This window comes from Clarias gariepinus, chromosome 22 (assembly GCF_024256425.1).
Source record: "Clarias gariepinus isolate MV-2021 ecotype Netherlands chromosome 22, CGAR_prim_01v2, whole genome shotgun sequence".
NCBI classification, from domain to species: Eukaryota; Metazoa; Chordata; class Actinopteri; order Siluriformes; family Clariidae; genus Clarias; species Clarias gariepinus.
Window position 1 is genome coordinate 1751062 of NC_071121.1, and position 21423 is coordinate 1772484.

The 21423-nt window shown below is 38.1% G+C and overlaps 1 protein-coding gene across 1 annotated transcript; it reads right to left on the bottom strand.

The window, feature by feature from the left end:
* Positions 1–539: 539 nt before the first annotated feature.
* On the bottom strand, positions 540–19231 carry dhx35 (DEAH-box helicase 35). The gene is made up of 21 exons (XM_053483266.1): positions 19164–19231; positions 17857–17984; positions 16285–16377; positions 15951–16028; positions 14930–15034; positions 14061–14122; positions 13874–13943; positions 13528–13587; positions 11593–11705; positions 11261–11357; positions 9641–9799; positions 9317–9527; positions 9094–9218; positions 7402–7456; positions 7118–7308; positions 6905–6982; positions 6624–6753; positions 5179–5260; positions 4442–4513; positions 3705–3816; positions 540–1931 (listed from the first exon to the last, which is right to left on the bottom strand). The coding sequence occupies exons 1-21, from the start codon at positions 19201–19203 to the stop codon at positions 1893–1895; spliced, it is 2100 nt and encodes a 699-aa protein (XP_053339241.1). The 5' UTR covers positions 19204–19231; the 3' UTR covers positions 540–1892.
* Between the last annotated feature and the right edge of the window lie 2192 nt (positions 19232–21423).

A 21423-nucleotide genomic window follows, 5' to 3' on the forward strand; every position in this document is an offset into this window, starting at 1 on the left:
TATAATGAACATTTGTCTACATTTCAATTTCATATTCATAAAAATTCCAAAACAAATAAATAAATGAAGATAAATATGACCCTCTGAAAGAAGGAAAAGTTCGGAGCAGGTGTGTGTGTGTGTGTGTGTTGATGCGCTGCAGTGGCTGAGCTGCATTACTGAAATATTTATAGCATCTCACACTTAGGAGGCGCACTTTCATCATTTTATTGCTATTTTATAATTATAAATGACAGTTTCACCTTTAATGGAGTTCTGTAAGCATGTCTAAATGTAAATATTAACCCTTAATGTGATCGGTATTTCACAGCTCAATCAATTCAAAGTACATTTATTAATATACACATCACAAGAAAGTGTAAAGAAAATCAGTGACGTAAATCCGAAGGAGATTTTTATTTTTTCTTTTCATTTTGGTTGAAAAATAATTATAAATTGCTAAATGAGCCCTGATATTAGCATTGATTGAATAATATTTCACTTTTCAAAGCGATAACACCTGATTTCATGATAAGAGGGCTGAATACAAATGCACAGCACACTTTTCAAATATTTATTTGTAAACAAGTCTGTAAACCATTTGATCATTTTCTTTCCACATGACAATGATGTGCCACTTTGTTTTGGTCTGTGACAATAATAAACTCCCCATGAAATACATTTGCGTTTGTAACGTGACAAAATGTGAAAAAGTTTAAGGGGTATGAATACTTTTGCAAGACATTGTAGAAGTCAGTTACATGAATAATTTTTTACATAATGTTCAAAACAACTTGTACAGAGAGGGAAAAAAAAACACATTGCACCATGTTTGTGTGAAGATCTGGATTTATTTGAGGCCAACAATCCTTTCATATCTGTACAGAACTTTGGGATGAAAGGAACTCTGGAGGACGTTTTCGTTTGCTCGAGGACGTCCCACACTTCGTTATACGGGTAGAGATTATTGCTAAGGTCACGGTCAGTGTACTACACACTACGTTAGAGCTTCACAGTGTTCTGAGAGGGACTGGACATGCAGGAGTAAAGACTTGGGATTAAGACTGACGGAATAACATGAGCGTGACTTGAGCAGCAGCTACAGCTTAACTACATGAGGTTATTAAACTGGTTTCATATCAACATCATCGTCGTCGTTATTATAATCATCATGCAGATAATAGTTGCAGAGATTGTAATTAGGCTTGAGGAGAAGTTTTAATAAAATGGAAGCAGGTTGATGGATAATTTCTGTTTGTGCTCTCTTTCAACAATTGTATTTAATTTTTTTAAACATGTATCCTGGGGCAACAAAGTCATATTTATGGAGGGGGAAAAAATCTTATTTTAAAATAAAGAATTTCAGAAAATCTAAATAGAACGTTATGTAAGAATTAAAAAAAAAAATTAAGTCAAAGCACATTTTTAGTCACCGTGTAAAAATGGCAACGTTAACACAGACAAAGATTAGAAAATATGTTTAAAATTTGGCACATCATGGTGAGGAAAAGGCCACTAAATCTCTTAGCTACACAGTATTTATATAAGGGGAAAAATTAAAAATAAAAATGGGATGATTTACAGAAATTTCACTTTCCTAGTTAGGTTATGGACAAAGTAAGTAACTCATAGAACGCAGTACAAAAATGTAAAAAATATCTCTAAATTAAAAAAGGAAGCGCCATGAACGACCTTTTGACCTCAAGACCAAATCGTGTTCATGTTCATGTGCTGGTGAAGGAGTTAAGTCGAGTACGAAGAAATAAATATTCTGTACACGTATATACAGGGCTGCTTTAAAGCAAAGAACTTGCCTTCCCATCCCGTGTATGTGTGTGTGTGTGTGTGTGTGTGTAGACGGTCAAGTATTTTAGGATCACTAATTCAGCAGCCGGTCACGATGGACGATGGATTCAGAAGACTTTGGAGCGTTTGCTTCCCAGAGAGCCGTGCTGCAGAGGAAGAGAAGATTAAAGAGGAAATGAGAGAAATAAGTCACATTGACGAAAATAAAAGGGTAAAAATGTGTCAGAGGTGAAATCTCTTTCCTCTTTGACGCAAGTAGTTAGAAATTAAAAGGTTAGAGGAAGTTTATCTCGCATGACTGATTATATAAAACCTTACAGTCAGAGTTTGTTCGAGAAAAACGAAACACTAAAAAGTGAATTAGAATTATGTAACGTTCTTCCCAGCGTACAGGAGCAGTCGGGACAGGAGTGCCGGAGAGAAAAAAAAAAAACTCGTATCCACTTCAATATTAATATTTGATCGTACTTTAAGGTTTGGAACGTTCACCTGTATCTATGTCCCGGACCACAACTGTATTTCCTGTAAATTTCCCATCATCCTATTAGTGGCTTTTATATGATCGCTGTAGAAATGCTTACACTCTGGGATTCACAATCAGTCACAAATTACTTGCAATGCCAGAAGTTCAGCAACAACGACAAGCTACAAACGTTCTGGACCTGATATTCGATGGGCTCGGCGATTCCTCGGGTCAATCATGGGTAGACTGTTGCTTTAAATGTGTTTCTATTTTTAAACATTGTAATTTTTAAATTGAATCAACAGCAATACTAAGTTTTAGTAGCTTTTAATACCCGACAGTAATTAAATGAATTTAATACCTAGACAATAGATTACTGCTGCACAGCGGTACCTCGGCATACGTTCTGAAAACGAAATTGCTCATTTTTCTATAGGAAATAATGTAAATGCAGATCATCTGTTCAAGCCATCCAAAAATACAATTTTCAACACTATTATCATATTTGTGCATATAAAATTGATCAAAACATTTAGAAAAGACATATGATATGGTAAAATATGAAATAAATAGACATTAAACCTTACTTAACATTAATATATGATTCCTCTCGGCACCGGCTGCTTTAAAAACCAAACTGAAAGCGGCTCCGTCTTCTTCTTGTTACCGTCCTTGATAATCTTCTTGGACCCTGCGGTGCTGTAAACTCACTTCGCTTGGCTTTCCACTGAAGCAGAGTTTACAGATCTTTTTTTTTTTTTGCATTTTGTGCATGATTTAGCTCGGATGCTGAATTGCTTCGTATGGCGACGCAAATTTCTTGCAAAATTTTAGTTACTAAGGCAGGATATTCGTATGGCGAGGTACCACTGTATAACCCGTCCAGATTTTAAAGTACTGTATTAAAAACGACTCAAACTCTCCTATAAACTCTGAAACACGCTGTAACCTGTGTTGCTGTTGATTTGTTTAAATGTCACATCTTATCCAAATCTTTTTTTTTCCCTGCTTAGTTTCTGCTCCATTCTCTGGTCATGTAGGCAGCAATAATGTACAAACTGCTAATAGACTCCATACAAAAAGAAGAAGGAGTGATAATCTCACAAAATAAGGTGATATACAAAACTACTGTATAAATTCATAGATAAAATGGGAGTTTTTTAAAAGGATAAATTCATGGATAAAATGGGAGGTTTTTAAAAGGATAAATTCATGGATAAAATGGGAGGTTTGCATCAGGACGGAGATCCGGTGTAAAACTTAACAGTGCCAACCACTACACAACCGTGTCGCCCAAATCTTGACTAACAAACAATTACTTTACAATAAATGAGGCCACGCGTCGTCTAGTGTAAGACCAGGTTAAGAAAATGATAGACAGTGGATCAAAACACAAACAACACACTGTTTCATAAATAAATCAATGTCTGTTGTAACTGTGTGTGTGTACTTATACCGTGGCCTGTTTATAAAAATGCGGTGCCAGCTCCACCAGCCAGGACGATTCCACTGCCGTCACGTCCCGCATGTAGTACCTGGAGGTCTGAACCACCTCGTTAAACACCACCCTGTAATTACACACACAGGTCCGGTCACTGAAATGAAGTTCAAGAGGTTTAAACAAATCCAGAATTTTCTGTAACCTGGTTCTGAGGTCCCTCTGTCCGCTTCATATTACGTAACACTAATTATGAAAGTGGGCGGAGTCGCTCTGCACGTTAGAGACCGAGACTAACACCAGATATAGGACATTCATAAATTTACATAAAACGTTTAGGGGTGTGTCATGTGGCACCTCTACAAGAAGCATGGTGAGGGGTGCCAATACTTTATCCACACATTTTATCCAGTAAGATGTCAGGTCTATGCCAAAAATATTGGCACCCTTCGTTTAAAACCAAGAAAAGTTAAAGGGAAAATGGCTTCAGTTTTAAGTTCACAATGAAAGTATGAAACAGACATAACTCTGAATTAAAGTTCATGTAATGTAGATCCTCCCTTATGCTTATATAATAGTTTTATAGAAAAAAAACTCGGTGCTGTTATGTCGGCAGATGGATGGTCACTTTTCAAAGTTTCTGCTCTTAAAACTTTAGTTTCACTTCAGTCTTATTTATTTTGTTAAACAGAAAGAAAAAACATCTCTACTCTTATAAAATATAACTTCGTAGAGCGAGAGCACGGGTTGTGTACCATTTCGGTGGTTTCTCGCTGTAAAGCACGGAGTTGGGATGAATGTGAAGCTCCCGGTCATCCCGTAAAGTCCTGAGTGTGGACAGAACATGGGAAGTTATATAATTGTAATAAATTATACATCATACAGTAGATCACACAGCCCTACTGAATCCTGAATTCTGATTGGTCAGGTGGTGTTGATTAAATAATTACATTATACAGCAGTTTTTATAGGAACAGCTCTTTCCTAGGAACATGTTTCTATAAGGAGACGTTTATGAGGCCACAGTGTTGGTTAGCAAAGCTGTAAATAAATCTGCTCTTTTCTTTCACTTTGAGGAACTAACTTGTTTTGCAGACAGCGATTCTGTGCTAAATTTAAAATTTCAGTGTTGGCAAATACTTCAAGTTCAAGTTCAAGTAGGCTTTATTGTCATTACAACCATATACAGTTAGTACATAGTGAAACGAAACAACGTTCCTCCAGGACCAAGGTGCTACATGCAACATAATACTAAAGAAATAAAACACATTGTGGTGTGCTGTTACTGGAAAATTATCACCTTGACATGGTAGCCATAACGCTGCTTCATCACACCAGACCGTAACCTCGACCCGTCTTTAACTTTGTCACCATCATAAAAATGTAGCGGTTAATTTGTTTGGAAATGGTGCTAAAACTCTACTCTGTTCTATATGACGATGGAAATCTAACGTCAGTACACGATTATCACACGTGAAGTGAAACGTGTCACCTGTAGGATCCAGAGTGATGCAAGCGAGCGGCGTTGGCGAAGAACCCAGAAACGATGCACCTCAGAATCACATCGGGGTCACCTGTTAACGTGTACCAAACAAATAAAGAGAGAAATAAGAAGAGATTTAAACGACTTTAACACTTTCACACATCTATTGTTTAGACAATTTGTTGCTGTTTTTCACTTGGAACTGCATCATATATGAATTTTGATATTTTAAATATAATTTTTTTAAATTTTCAATTAATAAATGAAAACAGAACATGAACGGTACAAAAAGAAAATAAAAATTAAAATGTTATGTCTAAAATATTTTTTCAAAAATGTGTGACCGTGTCATTTCTAAAATATCACAAAAACAAAACAAATTAATATTTTTTTTAAAGGGAAGGAGAATAATCATATTACCAAAATAAGCTGTAAAAATGTAAATAAAAAGTAAAAAAATAAAAACCCTGATTAAAATGTATTGCAGTGGAACCTCGGATTGCGAGTCATGCAGTTTGCGAGTGTTCCGCAAGACAAGCAAAGATTTTTAATATATTTTGACTTGAAAAACGAGCATTGTCTTGGTTTACGAGTGCCGAGTATCATGTATCACGCATGCGCCAAGCGTCACGTGATCAAAACTGAGCCAGCGGTTTTTCTTTTTCTTGCGCCGCAGAATTGTGCGTGTATTTGCACGTGTGTATTGTTTATTATAACTAACGTGTGCGCGCGTATAAAGCAAAGGCAAGTCTTATTAGAGGGTTAAGATTAATTTTTTTTCTCTCCCTCTCTGTAACAGCCTGTCGTGTGTGCGTGTGCGTATAATTTGACACCGTGCTCCTTTACTCACACCAACACACACACACACACACACACACACACACACACACACACACCCTCTCGCCTTTACAGACACCCTCCTGTACTGTACCTCCCTCCTCTCGTCTTCCCACACACAAATAAACAAAATTTATTTTAAAAAATTAAGAATTTACCATACAGTATTTAGAAGTTTGGGAAGTTGCATGAAGCAAGAAGGGGAAGCAATCGTCTTATCAAAAACATTAGTTTAAAGGAAAATAAAACTTAATTAAGTTAGATTAAAAAAATAGTTCATGGAGGCTCAGTTGGAGGCAGGAAAATGCCACATAGCCTCAAGCACTATATAACTTCATATTAATTTGTAGTCACTGTGAGGGAATTTACATCATACATATTTATTAAAATATAACTGACAGTCACATAATTGAACTGACAGTCACATTTTAAAAAAGTTAAAAAAAAAATTATTAATTAACAACGTTTACGAGACACCCTGACCCAGGGGGTGTGGCCTATTTAACTGACAGGCTTTAGTTCTTGTTAGTCTCTTTTTCCATTTCATCATAACCACTTCTTTATATCTTATCATATCAAAACTCTGACTCCCTGTTTAATCAGGATTGAACCCTGACCTTCACTGGAGGTTCGAGGAACCTTGAACTTGTTGAGCAGACGCCGGAGCTGCTCTCGCACCGTCAGGGCACGCAGCAGACCCTTATAGTTCAGGAAGTGCTCCTGACACCACTGAGAACTCTTCTGATGCTGCAGGGAAAAAAATAAAACAAAAAATATTAACATCAATTAACTCAGATATGCATGAGTGTATAAGAGACTTAACGAGAGATTTAACGAATGTAAAACCTGCTGTTTTAGAGGTTTCATTAAATAATTGTAACGCAACAACTTTTCTAACCTTCACGAAAGCCTCGTAGACGTTCAGCATGGTCAGGTGATCACCTTCAGCCACAGCGAACTTCCTGTGCTGACATGCCTGACAATCAGAAACGAACAAAGGCTCAATCACAAGGACTTGGACAGATCAACAAGGTGATACGGTACCGTCAATGGATTAAAAAAAATAAAAATAAAAATAAATTAAATAAAAAAGGAGAAATGGCAGACTTACGGCCGCTTTCTTTTGATTGGGCGGCACCACGAAGACGTTCTGGATCTGCATCATGGCGGCGATGGTGATGATCTCTTTGGAGCAGCTGAAGTTCCCCGACTCGAGCAGCATCTTGGCGAACATGGGACTGAGAGGGAACTCGGCCATGCGCACCCCCGTGGGCTCTGTCAGACGGCCGTACTGATCCAGACCTAAACCAGGACGTCGTCATGTCAGATTTCTCAACGATGAACTAATAAACATTTTATAAAGTCACTCATCAGGAACAATAAAAACCTTCGTACCACCAAGAGCGAAGAGCAGCTCCAGAGCCTGCACCATGGTCTGTGCCGGGGGCGGCTGAAATACAGAATTACACACTCCATCATGCTGTTCTTGGAAACTAATCAACAGTTTAAATATTCAGAGTCAACTGTCCAAAGCAATAAACTGTTGACCCCAAGTTTGGTAACGGTAACCATTTATACACACAAACACATGCATATACTGAATATATGATTTCTGTAGCTTTTCTGTAAAAATTCTTATTGAATAAAGTAGAACACTCTCTCTTTACTGTTCTAGTCCCTGTGTGTAAGGTAGAAAACCCAGGCGCATATTCTCGCTATACAAATAAAATTGAATTGAATTGAATTGAATGTTCTCCCTGTCACTGTATTAAGCTTAATCATTATAGTTTTTACTTTCAAACTGTATCGTTATACAGTGGAACCTCGGATTACGAGCATAATTTGTTCCGGAAGCAGTAAACCAAATCTAATTTTCCCATGAGAAATAATGGAAACTTAAATTATTCGTTCCACAGCCCTAAAAAAAACATAAAAATATTTAACATAAAATATTAAAAAGTAAATCCCGACAGGTAAGTGTTTCCATTTGTGCGCGCAGGCGCTGTGTGTATGTGCGTGTGAATCTAAAGTAAGCTCCCGTCTCCCCCTTCTCGTCTTACACAGTTCCTCTTCCTCCACTCTTTTCACACACATGCGCACATTTACCTTTCCTTTTTAAGAATCACGACAGAGCAGTGTTTCTGTGTACAGCAGAGAGAAAGTGTGTGTGGGTGTGGGTGTGTGTGGGTGTGGCACGGTCTCCAATGACCCAAGAGCAGCCTTGAGCAGAGAGAGAAAATGGATCTTTAACCTCTCTAATGAGACTTGCCTTACACGCACGCTGTACACACACGCATACAGACACAAAATGTTTTACACACACACACACACACACACACACACACACGTGGTCACAGTACTATAGTAAACAGTACACGCATGCACGGATTTTGATTACACCAGTGAGAGACGAGCACTAAGACCCAGAAGGAGAGACGATTACCCACAATTCCGCAGCACAACAGAGGGAAAAACTGTTGACTCATTTGTGATCACGTGACGCTCAGCGTCAAAACAAGAACCGCATGCGTGATACATGATACTTGGCACTCGTAAACCAAGACTTGACTTCCAAGTCAAAATTTATTAAAAATCTTTGCTCGTCCGGCAGAACACTCGCAAACCGCGTTACTCGCAATCCGAGGTTTCACTGTACTATAAACTCTATTTTGTCCCTCCTTCTGTCTTTAAACCAATTTTGGATGCTCTCACTCCTATATGTCTGCTCATGGAGTCGGAATCAGAGCTTTTGATCAAGCTAGTCTCTGCAGTGTGTGTGTGACTGAACAGAACCCTGGTGTGTTCGCTCCTTCTGTGCGGTTCTTTACGCAGGTGAGAACACACTCAGGCGGTTCTCAGCAAACTCTATTGACGAAATGATTCAAATCTGAATCCACTCGAGTGCAGGAAGTCATTCAACCATGAATTCAAGAGTTTTAACTGAGCCAAAAAAACTTTTTGATCAAGATTTTAGGAAAAAGTTTAAAGTCCTAAATGAATATTAACTTTTTTTGTTAAATGTATGAACTCACAATATTCTCCAGCGTTTCTGGATTACTTATTCTGTCTGTTCCGCCCTACACTCACCGACAGGAAGCTGAAACGCAGGACGTTGTCGATGCCCAGAGCTTTAAGCTGCAGGATCACCGGCGCCAAATTACTGCGCTGCATCTCGGGCACGGTGCTCTCCGGAAGCTTCTCGAAGTCCTCCTCTGAATAAACGAGAGCAGTTTCATTAAAGCACAGACAAACGAGGAAACTTTAATCTGTCTAAGGTCAGAGGTGACACGCCATACGCGCCATGACCCACCCGTGTAAAGACGGAAACACTTCCCGGGCCGGTTGCGCCCGCCTCTTCCTGCCCTCTGAGCCGCCGAGGCTTTGGAGATGGGCGTGACCACCAAGGACTCGATGGCAGTGAGGGGGTTGTAGCAGCGCAGCTTGACGAAGGCACAGTCGATCACGAACATGATGCCGTTGATGGTGATGGAGGTCTCGGCGATGTTCGTGGCGACGACCACCTGCCCGAGAAGCGCGATTTATTTCACTGTAATATGTTTTAAATCTTAACCTTGTGGATATTACTTTAATATTATCCTGGTTGCAAATTAAAGCGTCACTTGTGCACTTTCACCTTTCTGACAGTAGGGGGCAACCGTTCGAAGACTTTGAGCTGCTCAGAGTACGGCAGGCCCGCGTACATGGGAAGCACACGCAGATGTTTCTTCATGCCGTGACGAGACAGAGAGCGAGCCTGGTCCTGCAGCATGGAGACCACCTTCTCCACTTCGTCCTACACACACACATAAAGGGGGTTAATTAATTGTCTGTAACAGCAGCTCTGACAGTAATGTACCGGCGAATCATTATTACTGTTTCTATAGTAACAGCTCGTTCACAGGGGCCTGTGTGAGAGTCCAGTAGCAGCCAGGAGTGTCAGGGAGCGAGTGTTTATAGCCGATATATAAACTTGTAATTGTAATTAATTGCTCTGGATGAAAAGAAATAAAATGCTTGTCCACTTCATCATTGATTATCTTCCTATTTAAACACAGCGCTGAGTGTTTTATTGCTAACTTGTAAAAGATTATTTATTATTTTTACTCTCTCCATTAGAAAGAAACGACTATCTATTAATGCTTTTTATTTCTATTTTTTGTCTAATTTAAAAACAGCGTTGTTAATAAATTGTAAATAATTATAGTGCATTTACATGCCAATCAGACACAGGTAAATATTTCTTATAAATATGTAGTCAGGATTAGAAAGCATAATAAAATCTACAATGTAATGAATTAATTAATAAAACTGTTAACCAAGTAAAATATTGTCTATTTCTCCATTGGTTAATGAATTGGTTAGTTAAGCATGATCAGACTGAATTATGTTGAATTACATAGTACAAGAGGTGTTCAGGTCAAAGCGGGACTTTTGATTGTACAGAATGACAGAACGCAGTCCTGGGAGTAAAAACTTCTTTTATTTCTCTATATAATGCCCTGATACACTAATGCACTTATCCCAGTGTATCCCTAGTGCCTGGACACCATCAAGGTAGAACGTTTTCTCCATGAACGGACTGCCTGTCTGATTCATATCTGAAACGCCGGCCTCCCAGGAACTCTCAGGGGGGGGAATAAATATTGGAAATTGAAAATGTATTTAATGCTGTTCCTATTAAACCGAATATTGTAGGTTAGCCCGAGATTAAAAGTGCTGAAACATAAGCAAGTTAGCTGACAGTCCGGAAAAATCATCTAACACGAAGACTATTTTATACACCTAAAACATCCAAACAACGCTGACCGCACTGTGCACTGTAACATATCCGCTGCTTTCACCCCTAATGACTGGCTGACCGGGAGCTGAGGCTCACTGCTGCCACCCAGCAACATGAGAGGGTACTGCAACCAATATCGCTAACTCACCAAAAAATTACTATTCTACTTCAACATGCATTTCTTTCAAAAAAAATATTAACTGAATCTTTTGTAAGTTATGGAGACTACATTTATAGTATGACATTAATGTGATTTAAAGGTAATATAGCCGTTGGGGTGGAGCAGAACTTTGCGTCGATCCTCAGCACGTGGGGATTAAGATTATTCAAGGCTTTAAAAAATACATAATCTTGTCCGTGTTTATACGAAAACAAATTGTGTTAATGTAACTAAACCAATATATGCTTTTGCAAATAAATAAATAAATTCAGTCTCACACACACACACACACACACACACACACACACACACACCTGTCCGGTGAGGAACGCCAGAACGTCACCGTCATCCTCAGCTTCATGAATCTTCAGCACAGTTTCCACGGTGGCCTTTACGTAATCTGGAACTGGACTACACACACACACAATTAAAAAATCAATTGTCATGTCAATCACATTGACGGCATACTGTTGAGTGCAAAGGTTTTTACACCATTTGAAAGAGAAGGTATAATGTTTTCTGGCTTCTCCAATTTCTTTCATATTAGTTACTGTACATCAGTGCAAATTTACTTTGTTAATTGTAATTAATCAATAAATATTGATGTTAATTTAAATCAAGTTAAGATAAGATTATCACATGACACCTGACTGTGTAGAAAACATCCACGGGGAAAGTGCGGCCCTCGACAGTCAGGATCCCACAGGTGTCCTTGCTCGGGTCTCCCGTTTCATTCAGGTTAAAAAAGTCGCAAAATTTCTATAAGAAAAAACAAATATTAATTATGGAAATTATTTCTTAGAAACAAATTCCCAATAAAAAATACAAAAGGATTAAAGAGAATAAGCTTGTAATGCAGACTGCTTCAGTGCATTTGTGCTGTGTTTTTTTCAAAATCCTTTTTTTTTCAAAATTATTTATTATTAAATGAATAATTTTTCATTAATATTATTAATATTTATCAAGTTTGAGTCCTCCAACTCTTTTATCACATTCCTCCTTTCTTTTTCTCTGCAAAACTATTAAGTTGTTTCAAAAGCAGGAGTACCACAAGGCCACGTGCTAGGGCCTGTTTAGTTTTTCTTCTCTTTTATCATTATTATTATTATTATTATATTAAATTAAATACTAAGCTTTATATTAAATACTGAATTTATATTTGTGCAACATCTTTCCTTGTTGGGAAATCTATTCAGATCAAGAATGTTGGTCAATAAAAATCTCTGACAGATTACTTTAAACAGATGCATGTTTAAAATGCCCTACTGAGGCTGTTTCTCTAGTTGTCTTGCTGTAGCAGGACAAAATTTCTCCACTATATTTAGGAACATCAATTATTCTGTACATAAATCTAATCCTGTTTATGTTAATTTTAACATTCATCATCAAAAGTAAGACAGAAAGTAGAGTGTTAGAGTAGTGTTAGAGGAAACACATGACCGTCTTCACTCTCACTTGTTTTTGGGGGAGTACCCTAATGATGGGTGGAATTGATTACGACTAAATTTGGAGAGAAAATTTTTTTAAAATTCAAAATAAATAAATAAATTGAAAAATAAACACATATAATGTAAAGTAAGTGCAGTAAGGAGTTAAATGCTATATACGGCATTAAATGTACATACATTCACAGTAAGGGCGAGGTAAGTAATAATAGTATAACTAGTGACAGTACGCCTTTACTGCTATTCAGAGATACAGATATTCGAGAACCAGACTCTCGCCACTCCTGACTCTCCTCACATATTCCTGAGACGCATTCTTTTATGGCAAAATCTTTTATGGCTAGCTGGGTAAGGAGGCTGTCTGAGAATAAGGTTTCTAGAAGTACAAACTACCATAGTTCTATATCCATTTTGTTTAATCGCCGCACCTGCCCCAGAGCCCAAAGAGCTGTGGACATCCTGCAGATATGCCTAAGGGATATAGGGGCTGTATATAAAATAAACACGTAGGGCAAAAGTAAGTGGCTTGACTGGCTTTTGGCCAAAGTCTTCTGAGAAGAGGAAAAAGCAAGGCATGGCTCCAATGCCAAAAAAGGTTCAACCCAGGGCAAGTCTTGACCGGCCGATCGATAGGAACGAACCCTTCCAACCTCCTGTCTTTGTAAAGTTGGACTTACAGTAGCCATAGCAAACCACCCTCCTCAAGTGCCAGGAGGTTGTCTTTTAGAGTTACAGGTCACAAATCACAGCAACAAACACATTGCGCCATTTATCGCAACTTAGATTCAGCAAGTGGGAGCTAGGGACCTGCTGAACCGGCAGGACTATATCAGATGTGTGAAAGATATAGGGTTTGGCTAAAGGAATAGGTGATCTTTCAAAACCAGAGAAAGATTTTCACAATGATCAAACGTGAAAATCGACTACAGCTTTCTTCCTTACTTGACGCTTGACCATGATGCTTTACGGTACAGGGATAGCGTCAAGTAAGAAAGTAAGCTTTAGTTGTTTTTTTTTCTGTAATAACCACAGACTTTTCATTTCTTTTATTAAACCAATTAAAATACGAATATCTAAATTATTTGATTTTGTATACTGTTATACAAAACGACTACAATGTCGAAGCACTCAACAACCTTGGCATCCAGTGTAGCGGACGCGACGATCAGTCGCAGGTCCCTCCTCTTCCTCTGAATCTAAAAAAAAAAGAAAAAGAAGGTAAAACTTTAATCTGTTCCGCACAATATATGCTAAAAGACGTAAAGTGACAGAAGCTGTTGTTGGGTTTAAACAGTTTAAATAGTCACTGGAGGTCAAAATGGAGAAAGAAAAAAAGTTGTGTAAAGGGCCATTTCCCTGAGAATCATCAGTTCAAACCTGGTTTAAAATGTCCAAAACTGAGAAAGAGATAAACGACAGAAACAGAGCGAAAGAGTACTAAAAATAAATCTCGTGCTGCAGGGAGCGGAACGAAAGAGTCACCTTCTTGAGAAGGCCGATGGCGATGTCGGTGTAAAGCGTCCTTTCGTGGGCCTCGTCCAACATGAGGACACTGCAGGGTCACACATATACATACACACACACACACACACACATCAGCACACTGTGTCCCAAACTACTAAGTAATAGATCCATAGGTAAGAAGTTTTAGCATTAAACAAAGCCTGACCTGTATTTTTTGAGCAGCGGGTCAGCCATCATCTCTCTGACCAACATCCCATCTGTAAGGAACTGCAACAAGAGAGAATGAAGCCGTTAAAGGTACAAACGTTTAACTTATCATAGAGAATATGCAGTGTAAAGTAGCTTGAAATTGTAAAACCATCAAAGAGGAGCAACACAACAGCGTAACAAAGTAAAGTAGAGTAAAAGGGGAGTAACATTACTGTAAACCAATGTGAGGCAATGAGAACTGCTAAGCAACAAAGTATTGTAAGTTAAAGTAAAATGAAGTAAAAGTAAAGTCACAAATGACTGTAAAATAATGACAAGCAACAGTAACAATGTAAAGCAATGTAAATTTTAGAGCAACTTAAGTAAAGTAAAAAAAAAGTAAAGTAATAATTATAAGTGTAAAGCAATGTAAACATTATTCACAAAGTAACATGTAAATTTAACAAAGTAATGTAAAACCATGTAAAAGTTCAAGTAGCAACATGATGTAAAGTAACAATGTAAGAAAACCCATACTGTAAAGTAATGTAAAGCAATGAAAGGATGTATGAAACAGTGATGTCATGTAAAATATCAAAAGTTTAACTAAAAAAAAATAAAATTTAAGCTTAAATACATCAGGGTAACAAAGTACCAATAATGTAAATTAAAGCAAAATACACATTTAAGTAACGAAACACTGTGAAGCCAAATAAAAGTAAAGCAACATATTAATGTAAAGTAACACAAACTACAGAAAAGAGTAAAATTCTAATTATTAAAAGCTGATGTAACATTGTAAAGTAGTGTGAAAATGGAGTAAGATAGTAAAATACAGCAGCAGTGGAACAAGGTGAAGTAGCCAACTTTCAAAAATAATCGTACCTTTATGCGAGTGGCGTTAGGATCGGAGCAGTCGTCAAAGCGGATGGTATATCCCACCTCGTGCCCCAAAAACGCTCCACGTTCCTCTGCTACCCGAGTGGCCACCTGAACACGTACAAAGTACCAGAACATTTTACACCAGGGATCAGAACTAGCAGTTTTCAACTGGCAATTAACACCGTACTAGATCGGCTTTGGGTACAAAAAATGTAAACTAAAGGTTTTTTTTTTTGCATCAAAATGCCAAACACAATCGTATGGTCATTGTATGGTCTTATGTATTAAAGCCTCATACATTTGCGAAAACCTTAATTTACTATTATACAAGGTGACACAAAAAAACGGGACCTTTTTTACAGTCCACTAAAACTAGAAGTGATAAAAGAAAAACATTTTATCGCCCGTTCCACTGATCCATGATTACTAAAAGGACGGAGTGTTTACTTGCTAAATGTCACTAACCCGCAGTGCTACCGCCTGCTAATGGCTACCAATACGCATTTTAAAAATCCCCGTTATTCTGTGTCACCTTGTATTTATGCTTGTGCAAAGAAGGTCATGCTCCCTAAGGTTGCCAGATCACAGTGAAAAAATCCACATTGTTTTCAATCCACTGAATTAATACCACCATAATTATTGGTGTTATTCACTACATTCTAACTTGGAACAATTGTAAATAATCATGCCTCATATTGCACTTTAATTAAATAACTAAATATTGAATATTTTACTTCGACATTAACACTGGACATGTTGAAATGTTTTAATATGAGCCTGTGAGCAAATATTTTTGCTTTAAATCTCCTGTAAGTCCAATGAGTAATGAATGATGAATATATTTGTCTCCCTTTTATTGCTGAACTGAAAAATGAACTGAAATGTGATCGGATCCAAAACCGTGAGTTTTGTGTACGATGCCTTGCACCCCTATTTCAAAGCCTCCTCTGGTACCTTTAGTACACTTCCAGGACATAAAGCATTTACAGTGAATTAAATCACAACAATATACAGCGATACACACCGACGTAGCAGCTACTCTCCGGGGCTGAGTCACACCGATTACCTTCCCCTCTGCAGCCCATCCAGCCTCCAGGAGGTACTAAGAAACACACACACACATACAGTACAAAGACACACACACTTTCAACACACCGGTCCATTGCACACAGCCTGACACTGCAGAACTGGGCTCAAAGCAATCAGCGTCCTACAGCAGGGCGAGATAAACGTCAAAAACTGCACAACGGCACATTTCCCCTCGTCACGTCAGCACATTACACGCAAAATACAGCCTGTAATCATAACTCAGGCCGTGTGGCGAGAGCAGAAGAGAACGAGGTTTTCAAGGACTCTACCTGAGGGATCTGGGTGCTCTTCCCCGAGCCGGTCTCACCCAGGATCACCACCGTCTGGAAGCTTTCCACCATGTACAGGATGTTGTTCCTGTGCTGTGGGTTCAACATCAAGAGCAATTCATTTATCAGTTTGTATTTAAAAATTTATTTAAATCATAATAAAGTCCTTGCAACCTAAAGTAAAATAGATTAGAGTAAAAGAGTAAACATAAAATAATGTCACGCAAATCGGAGTAAACATAAGAGCAACAAAATAAAGTAAATGAAATGGACAAAGCAACAAATTTAATTAGCAGTGTTAAGTTAGACAAGCGCCATTATAGTATGAAACTAATGTCAAGTAAACTAACGTCAAGTAATAAACCATTAAATGTAAAAAAAAATAGGTAAACTTAAACACATAGGTAAACAATAAAAATGTTAGAACAAAAAGTCATGTAACGTGAAATTAAAGTACCAAAATCAGGTAATGTAACGCAGTAACAAAATCATGTAAAATTATACATAATTTATACATAAAATTATGTAAAATATTGTAAAGCAAGGTAATGTTAAAGTGAAACCTACAGGAAAAATAAGTATTATTATGTAGCACTGAAAATTTACCATAAACTCACTAAAAGATTAGAGTAACAAAAATCGTGTAAAATTAGTAAGTGAAACGTAGGGTACCAAATTCAGGTAATCTACAGAGTAATACAAGCATGTGAAGTAATGTGAAGCAAGGTACAGTTTGGAGTAACAAAAGCAGGGTAAAGTAGATAGGAAAAATGTAAGTAAGGTAAAGCACTTCCACTAAGAAGTCAGGTAAAGCAAAATTAAAATTACAGTCATGTGAAGCAAAGTCATTTTTAAAGTAAAATAAAGAACATAAAATAGAAGCAGTGTGGAACAATAAAAAACTTAGCATTAGGACAAGTAAAGTCGGCTAATAAAAGTGGAAATTAAAGTAGCAAAATCATGTAAAGTCATGCAAAGCAATAGTAAAAAAAAAACAACTAAAGAAAAAAAACTGTTAGACAAACAAAATCATGTAAAGTCGTGTAATCAAAGTAAACTTTAGAGAAACAGTCATATAAAGTATTATGAAGCAATGTAAAAGTTACCGTAAAGTCATGTAAAGTTGTGTAAAGTTTAAAGTAAATGTAACATAAAGATAAGTACAGCAAGGCAAATGTTTGAGGAACGATGTTATGTAACATAAAGCAACGTCAAAGTACCGGAATCGAGTAATGTAAAGTAACGTAAAGTAACATAAAACTGAGCAACAATGTAGAATAAAAGAATGTCATCTGATGCTAGATCGCCAAAAAAAAAAGTTTTAGAAGATTTACATCATTTAGTGTAAACTGGAAAACCTACAGTACAAGAAACCGAGGTATAGAAACATTTAAACATTTAAACATCATAAAAACATGAAAAATATTACATTTTAACAAATACAAACATGTTATATCTAAACTAATCTCTAAGGAATATAATGATAGTTTGATTGTACTGGGTGATCTCTCCGTGTCTGCGGTTCGTGGTGATTGCGGCTGTAGATAAGCTGAAGTTACAGTACATCTGTACCTTAAAGACGGGCAGCTTCTGCCTCTGTTTCTCCACAGACAGGGCACTGTGAGGGTTGTAGATGACGGCGGTGCCGCTCGGTTCTGTGTTCAGCTCCCGCTCCTCACTCACTCCTGGCGCCTCGGCCCCTGTACGTATGAACACATAGTAAGTTATTGGTTTTATACTCACAGCTCATTCACTGGGACTTTTACACCGGACGCTCTACTAATAATAAACTAATTATAATTACCTTATAATAAAAAATAAGGTAATAAGAAATCTATTTAAAGGGCAACCTTTACATTAAATCTGCCTTTCAGTCATATTTACACATCAAGACGGGCTTCCAGAGAGGGTACAAACAAAAAGGTTTTTTTGTTTGTTTGTTTGTTCCTGTTAACTTGTTAAAGGTCGTATTTTTTTTTACTATCACTTTAGGATTTCTTTAAGGAAGGAGCCTCCAGTTTTTGTGTTTCTGAGAGAGAGAGAGAGAGAGAGAGAGAGAGACTGGAGAGAGAACAAGTTTTGTAAAGTTTATGCTGTGACTTGAGTGACGTTAGGAATGTTAAAGCTAACTACAGCGGTACCAGTTCAGTCGCTCGTACGCTGAGGTTCTCAAGGTGAAAAATCGCGGCGGATTCATATATTACCCCCCCAATGTGACCTCACATGAGAAAAGCCCCTCCCATTCATTGGGTTATAAACAAATACATTATCTAAAGAACTATTTCAGCCGGAGCATTAACACACACACAGACACACAGACACACACACACACACACACTTTAAGGGAGCTGTGTTAACTTGTAAAAGAAATAGTGAAATACAGGACCTTTAGGATTTATGGAAGGAGTCTCCAGTGTTGGGGGGGGGGGGGATGGAGAGGGAACGAGTGTGACGTCAGGAGCGTTAAATCTAACTATGAAGTACAACATACTTACAATATGTTTTAATAAATTAAAATGAAATGCTGGTGAACATCAGGGTTCATTCTAGACTGTTGGGTTTTAAATTATTCATTAAAGGTAACAATAAAAATACAGCAGAGGACAAGCCTTTAAATAAAAATGATGTTTATGATTAAAACTGCAGTAATTTTATAACCAGCAGAAACCAGTTTAAGAAGCAGAAAAGCATCTGATTGTATAAGCAGGAACACACACACACACACACACACACACACATACTGATCAGTGCTGCTGTAAATTGAACAGGATTCTGTAACACTTCTAAGCTCTTACATCCACTAACACACCCATGCACATAAACACACACACACACGTGATCTGCGGATGGATTATACTCGGTGTGATCTGGACTCTTACCGGGTTTCCAGAATTTCATGACGGACTGGGGCGCCGCCATCTTGAAAAACTACGTCATCTGTTCGAGCGAAACTTAAAAACAATCGATGCGCCACCAGGGGGAGACAGAGAGCCGAACACTAGTGTTAGTACACGTCGCTGACCGTTAAACAAACGATGCGCCACCAGGGGGAGACAGAGAGCCAAACATTACCGTTAGTACCTGTCGCTGACTGTTAAACAAACAATGCGCCACCAGGGGGAGAAAGAGAGCTAAAACACTACCGTTAGTACACGTCGCTGACTGTTAAACTAACGATAAGTCACCAGGGGGAGACAGAGAGCCGAACACTACCGTTAGTACACGTCGCTGACTGTTAAACAGACGATGCGCCACCAGGGGGAGACAGAGAGCTAAACACTACCGTTAGTACACGTCGCTGACTGTTAAACAAACGATTCGCCACCAGGGGGAGACAGAGAGCCGAACACAGATCAGGGATTGACAATTTATTAAAAACTGCATTTAAACTCAAACAGGTTGTTTTGGGCCCTCAGTCAAGAGGGATGCTTGCTGCAACATGTCCACATGTCTCTTCACAACCTGTGGAGCTCTATTTTCCCATTGAAGGAAAAAGCACCCAGATCATGATGGAGTCTCCTCCACTGTGCCACATAGAAAACATCTCCTTGTCATTCCAGTATAGTTGGAAACCATCAGGACCATCCAGATTCTTTATTTTTTATTTTTTTGTCCGTGAATAAAAATGTCTTCCACCTTTCAATGTCCTATGTTTGATGCTCCCCTGCAAATTCCAAACGGGCAAGTTTGTGGTGTGGGAGGAGACGTGGCTTCTCTCACAGATGCCGTTTTATGGTTATTGGGCTTTAGTCAGCATCCTTTACAGACAGCCCCGTCAGATCCTCCATCTCAGTACAAGTGACATTTTTGGGGGGGGTCTACCACTAGATTTTTTTTTGTCCAATAACTCTCAGGATCTTTTAGGAACTTTAAAATGACTGTCTTACTGCGTCTAACCTCGGCCGCAGTGGTGTGTTGCGAGAGCCCTTGCTTGTGCAGCTCAGCACATCTGCCACGTTCAACAACAGAAAGGCTTTTTGCTTTTGCCATCAGAAGGTCGTGACAGTGTGAGTGTCTGAAGGACAATGACATTAAAGCCATATTTTTGCACAGATTCTAACTTTTAAATGCTATGGTTTAAAACTTTTGATCAGCTGATGGACAGCCTGTTTAAGTTTCTCTTGCTCTTGTTTCTTCTTTTGCCATTTTGAAGAAGTATTTACAACCTAACCTTTTCCTCCTGGTGGTGTGTAACCCTCACTGTAGAAGTAAACAAGTAAGAAAAACTGAAGCATGGATATCAGCATGATGCAAGTCATATGACTCAATTTAAAAACTTTGTTTATTCCAAAGTGACGAATCTCTCTTCCCTACATGTAAATACAGTACAACAATCACATTACAAAAAAATACACTAGCTGCAGTATGTTTGAAAAGGGGAAACAATAACCTCTGAGCTCTAATGATGACTTTCTCAGTTAAAAATGATCCGCACTCAGCTGTAGAATTAATTTTAAATCATTTAAAATAGTGTCTTCACTTCTCCATCCTCGTAGGGCTGCTGTCCGGGGACCAAACAGGTGAAAACCTGATGGAGTTGAGATCAGGAATATAGGGAGGATGCTTTAGCACCTCAAGTGTGTATGCAAAAGTGTGCAGACGTGCATCGTCATCCAAGATCACAAAGCCCTCGGATAGCGGTCCTCTTCGCTCACACTGCAGTTTCAAATAAACGGATGTAACACCTGAACAGCAGTGACCGGGGAGACAGTAGCCACGAACGGAAAGTGCAGATAAGACAGGAGTTTAAATATAACCAGAGTGCAGATATTTTTTTTTTAACTTAAACTCATAATTTCAGGGGGGCACTACAAGTCTAAAATCAAAAGCAAAGCACAGAAACAGGAGTCAAACATTTTTGATGTATAGTGTCTGATTTACAAGGGGGTCTACAGCTTGAGAGACAAATTATTTAACTTTTTCACATTGTAAACAGAACTATTTTTTTGTAAATAAACGTTTATTTTAGTTGAGCTTTAAACTCACTTGACTAAAATCCATCCAGAATTCTTTTATTTTTAACATTATATACGCTATTGTAAGTGTATTTCAGTCTGATCCGTGCTTGTGATATGTAATACAAAACATTTTAATATAACAATATAAAAGTTTTGTGCATTACGATGATTAAATGGCTCG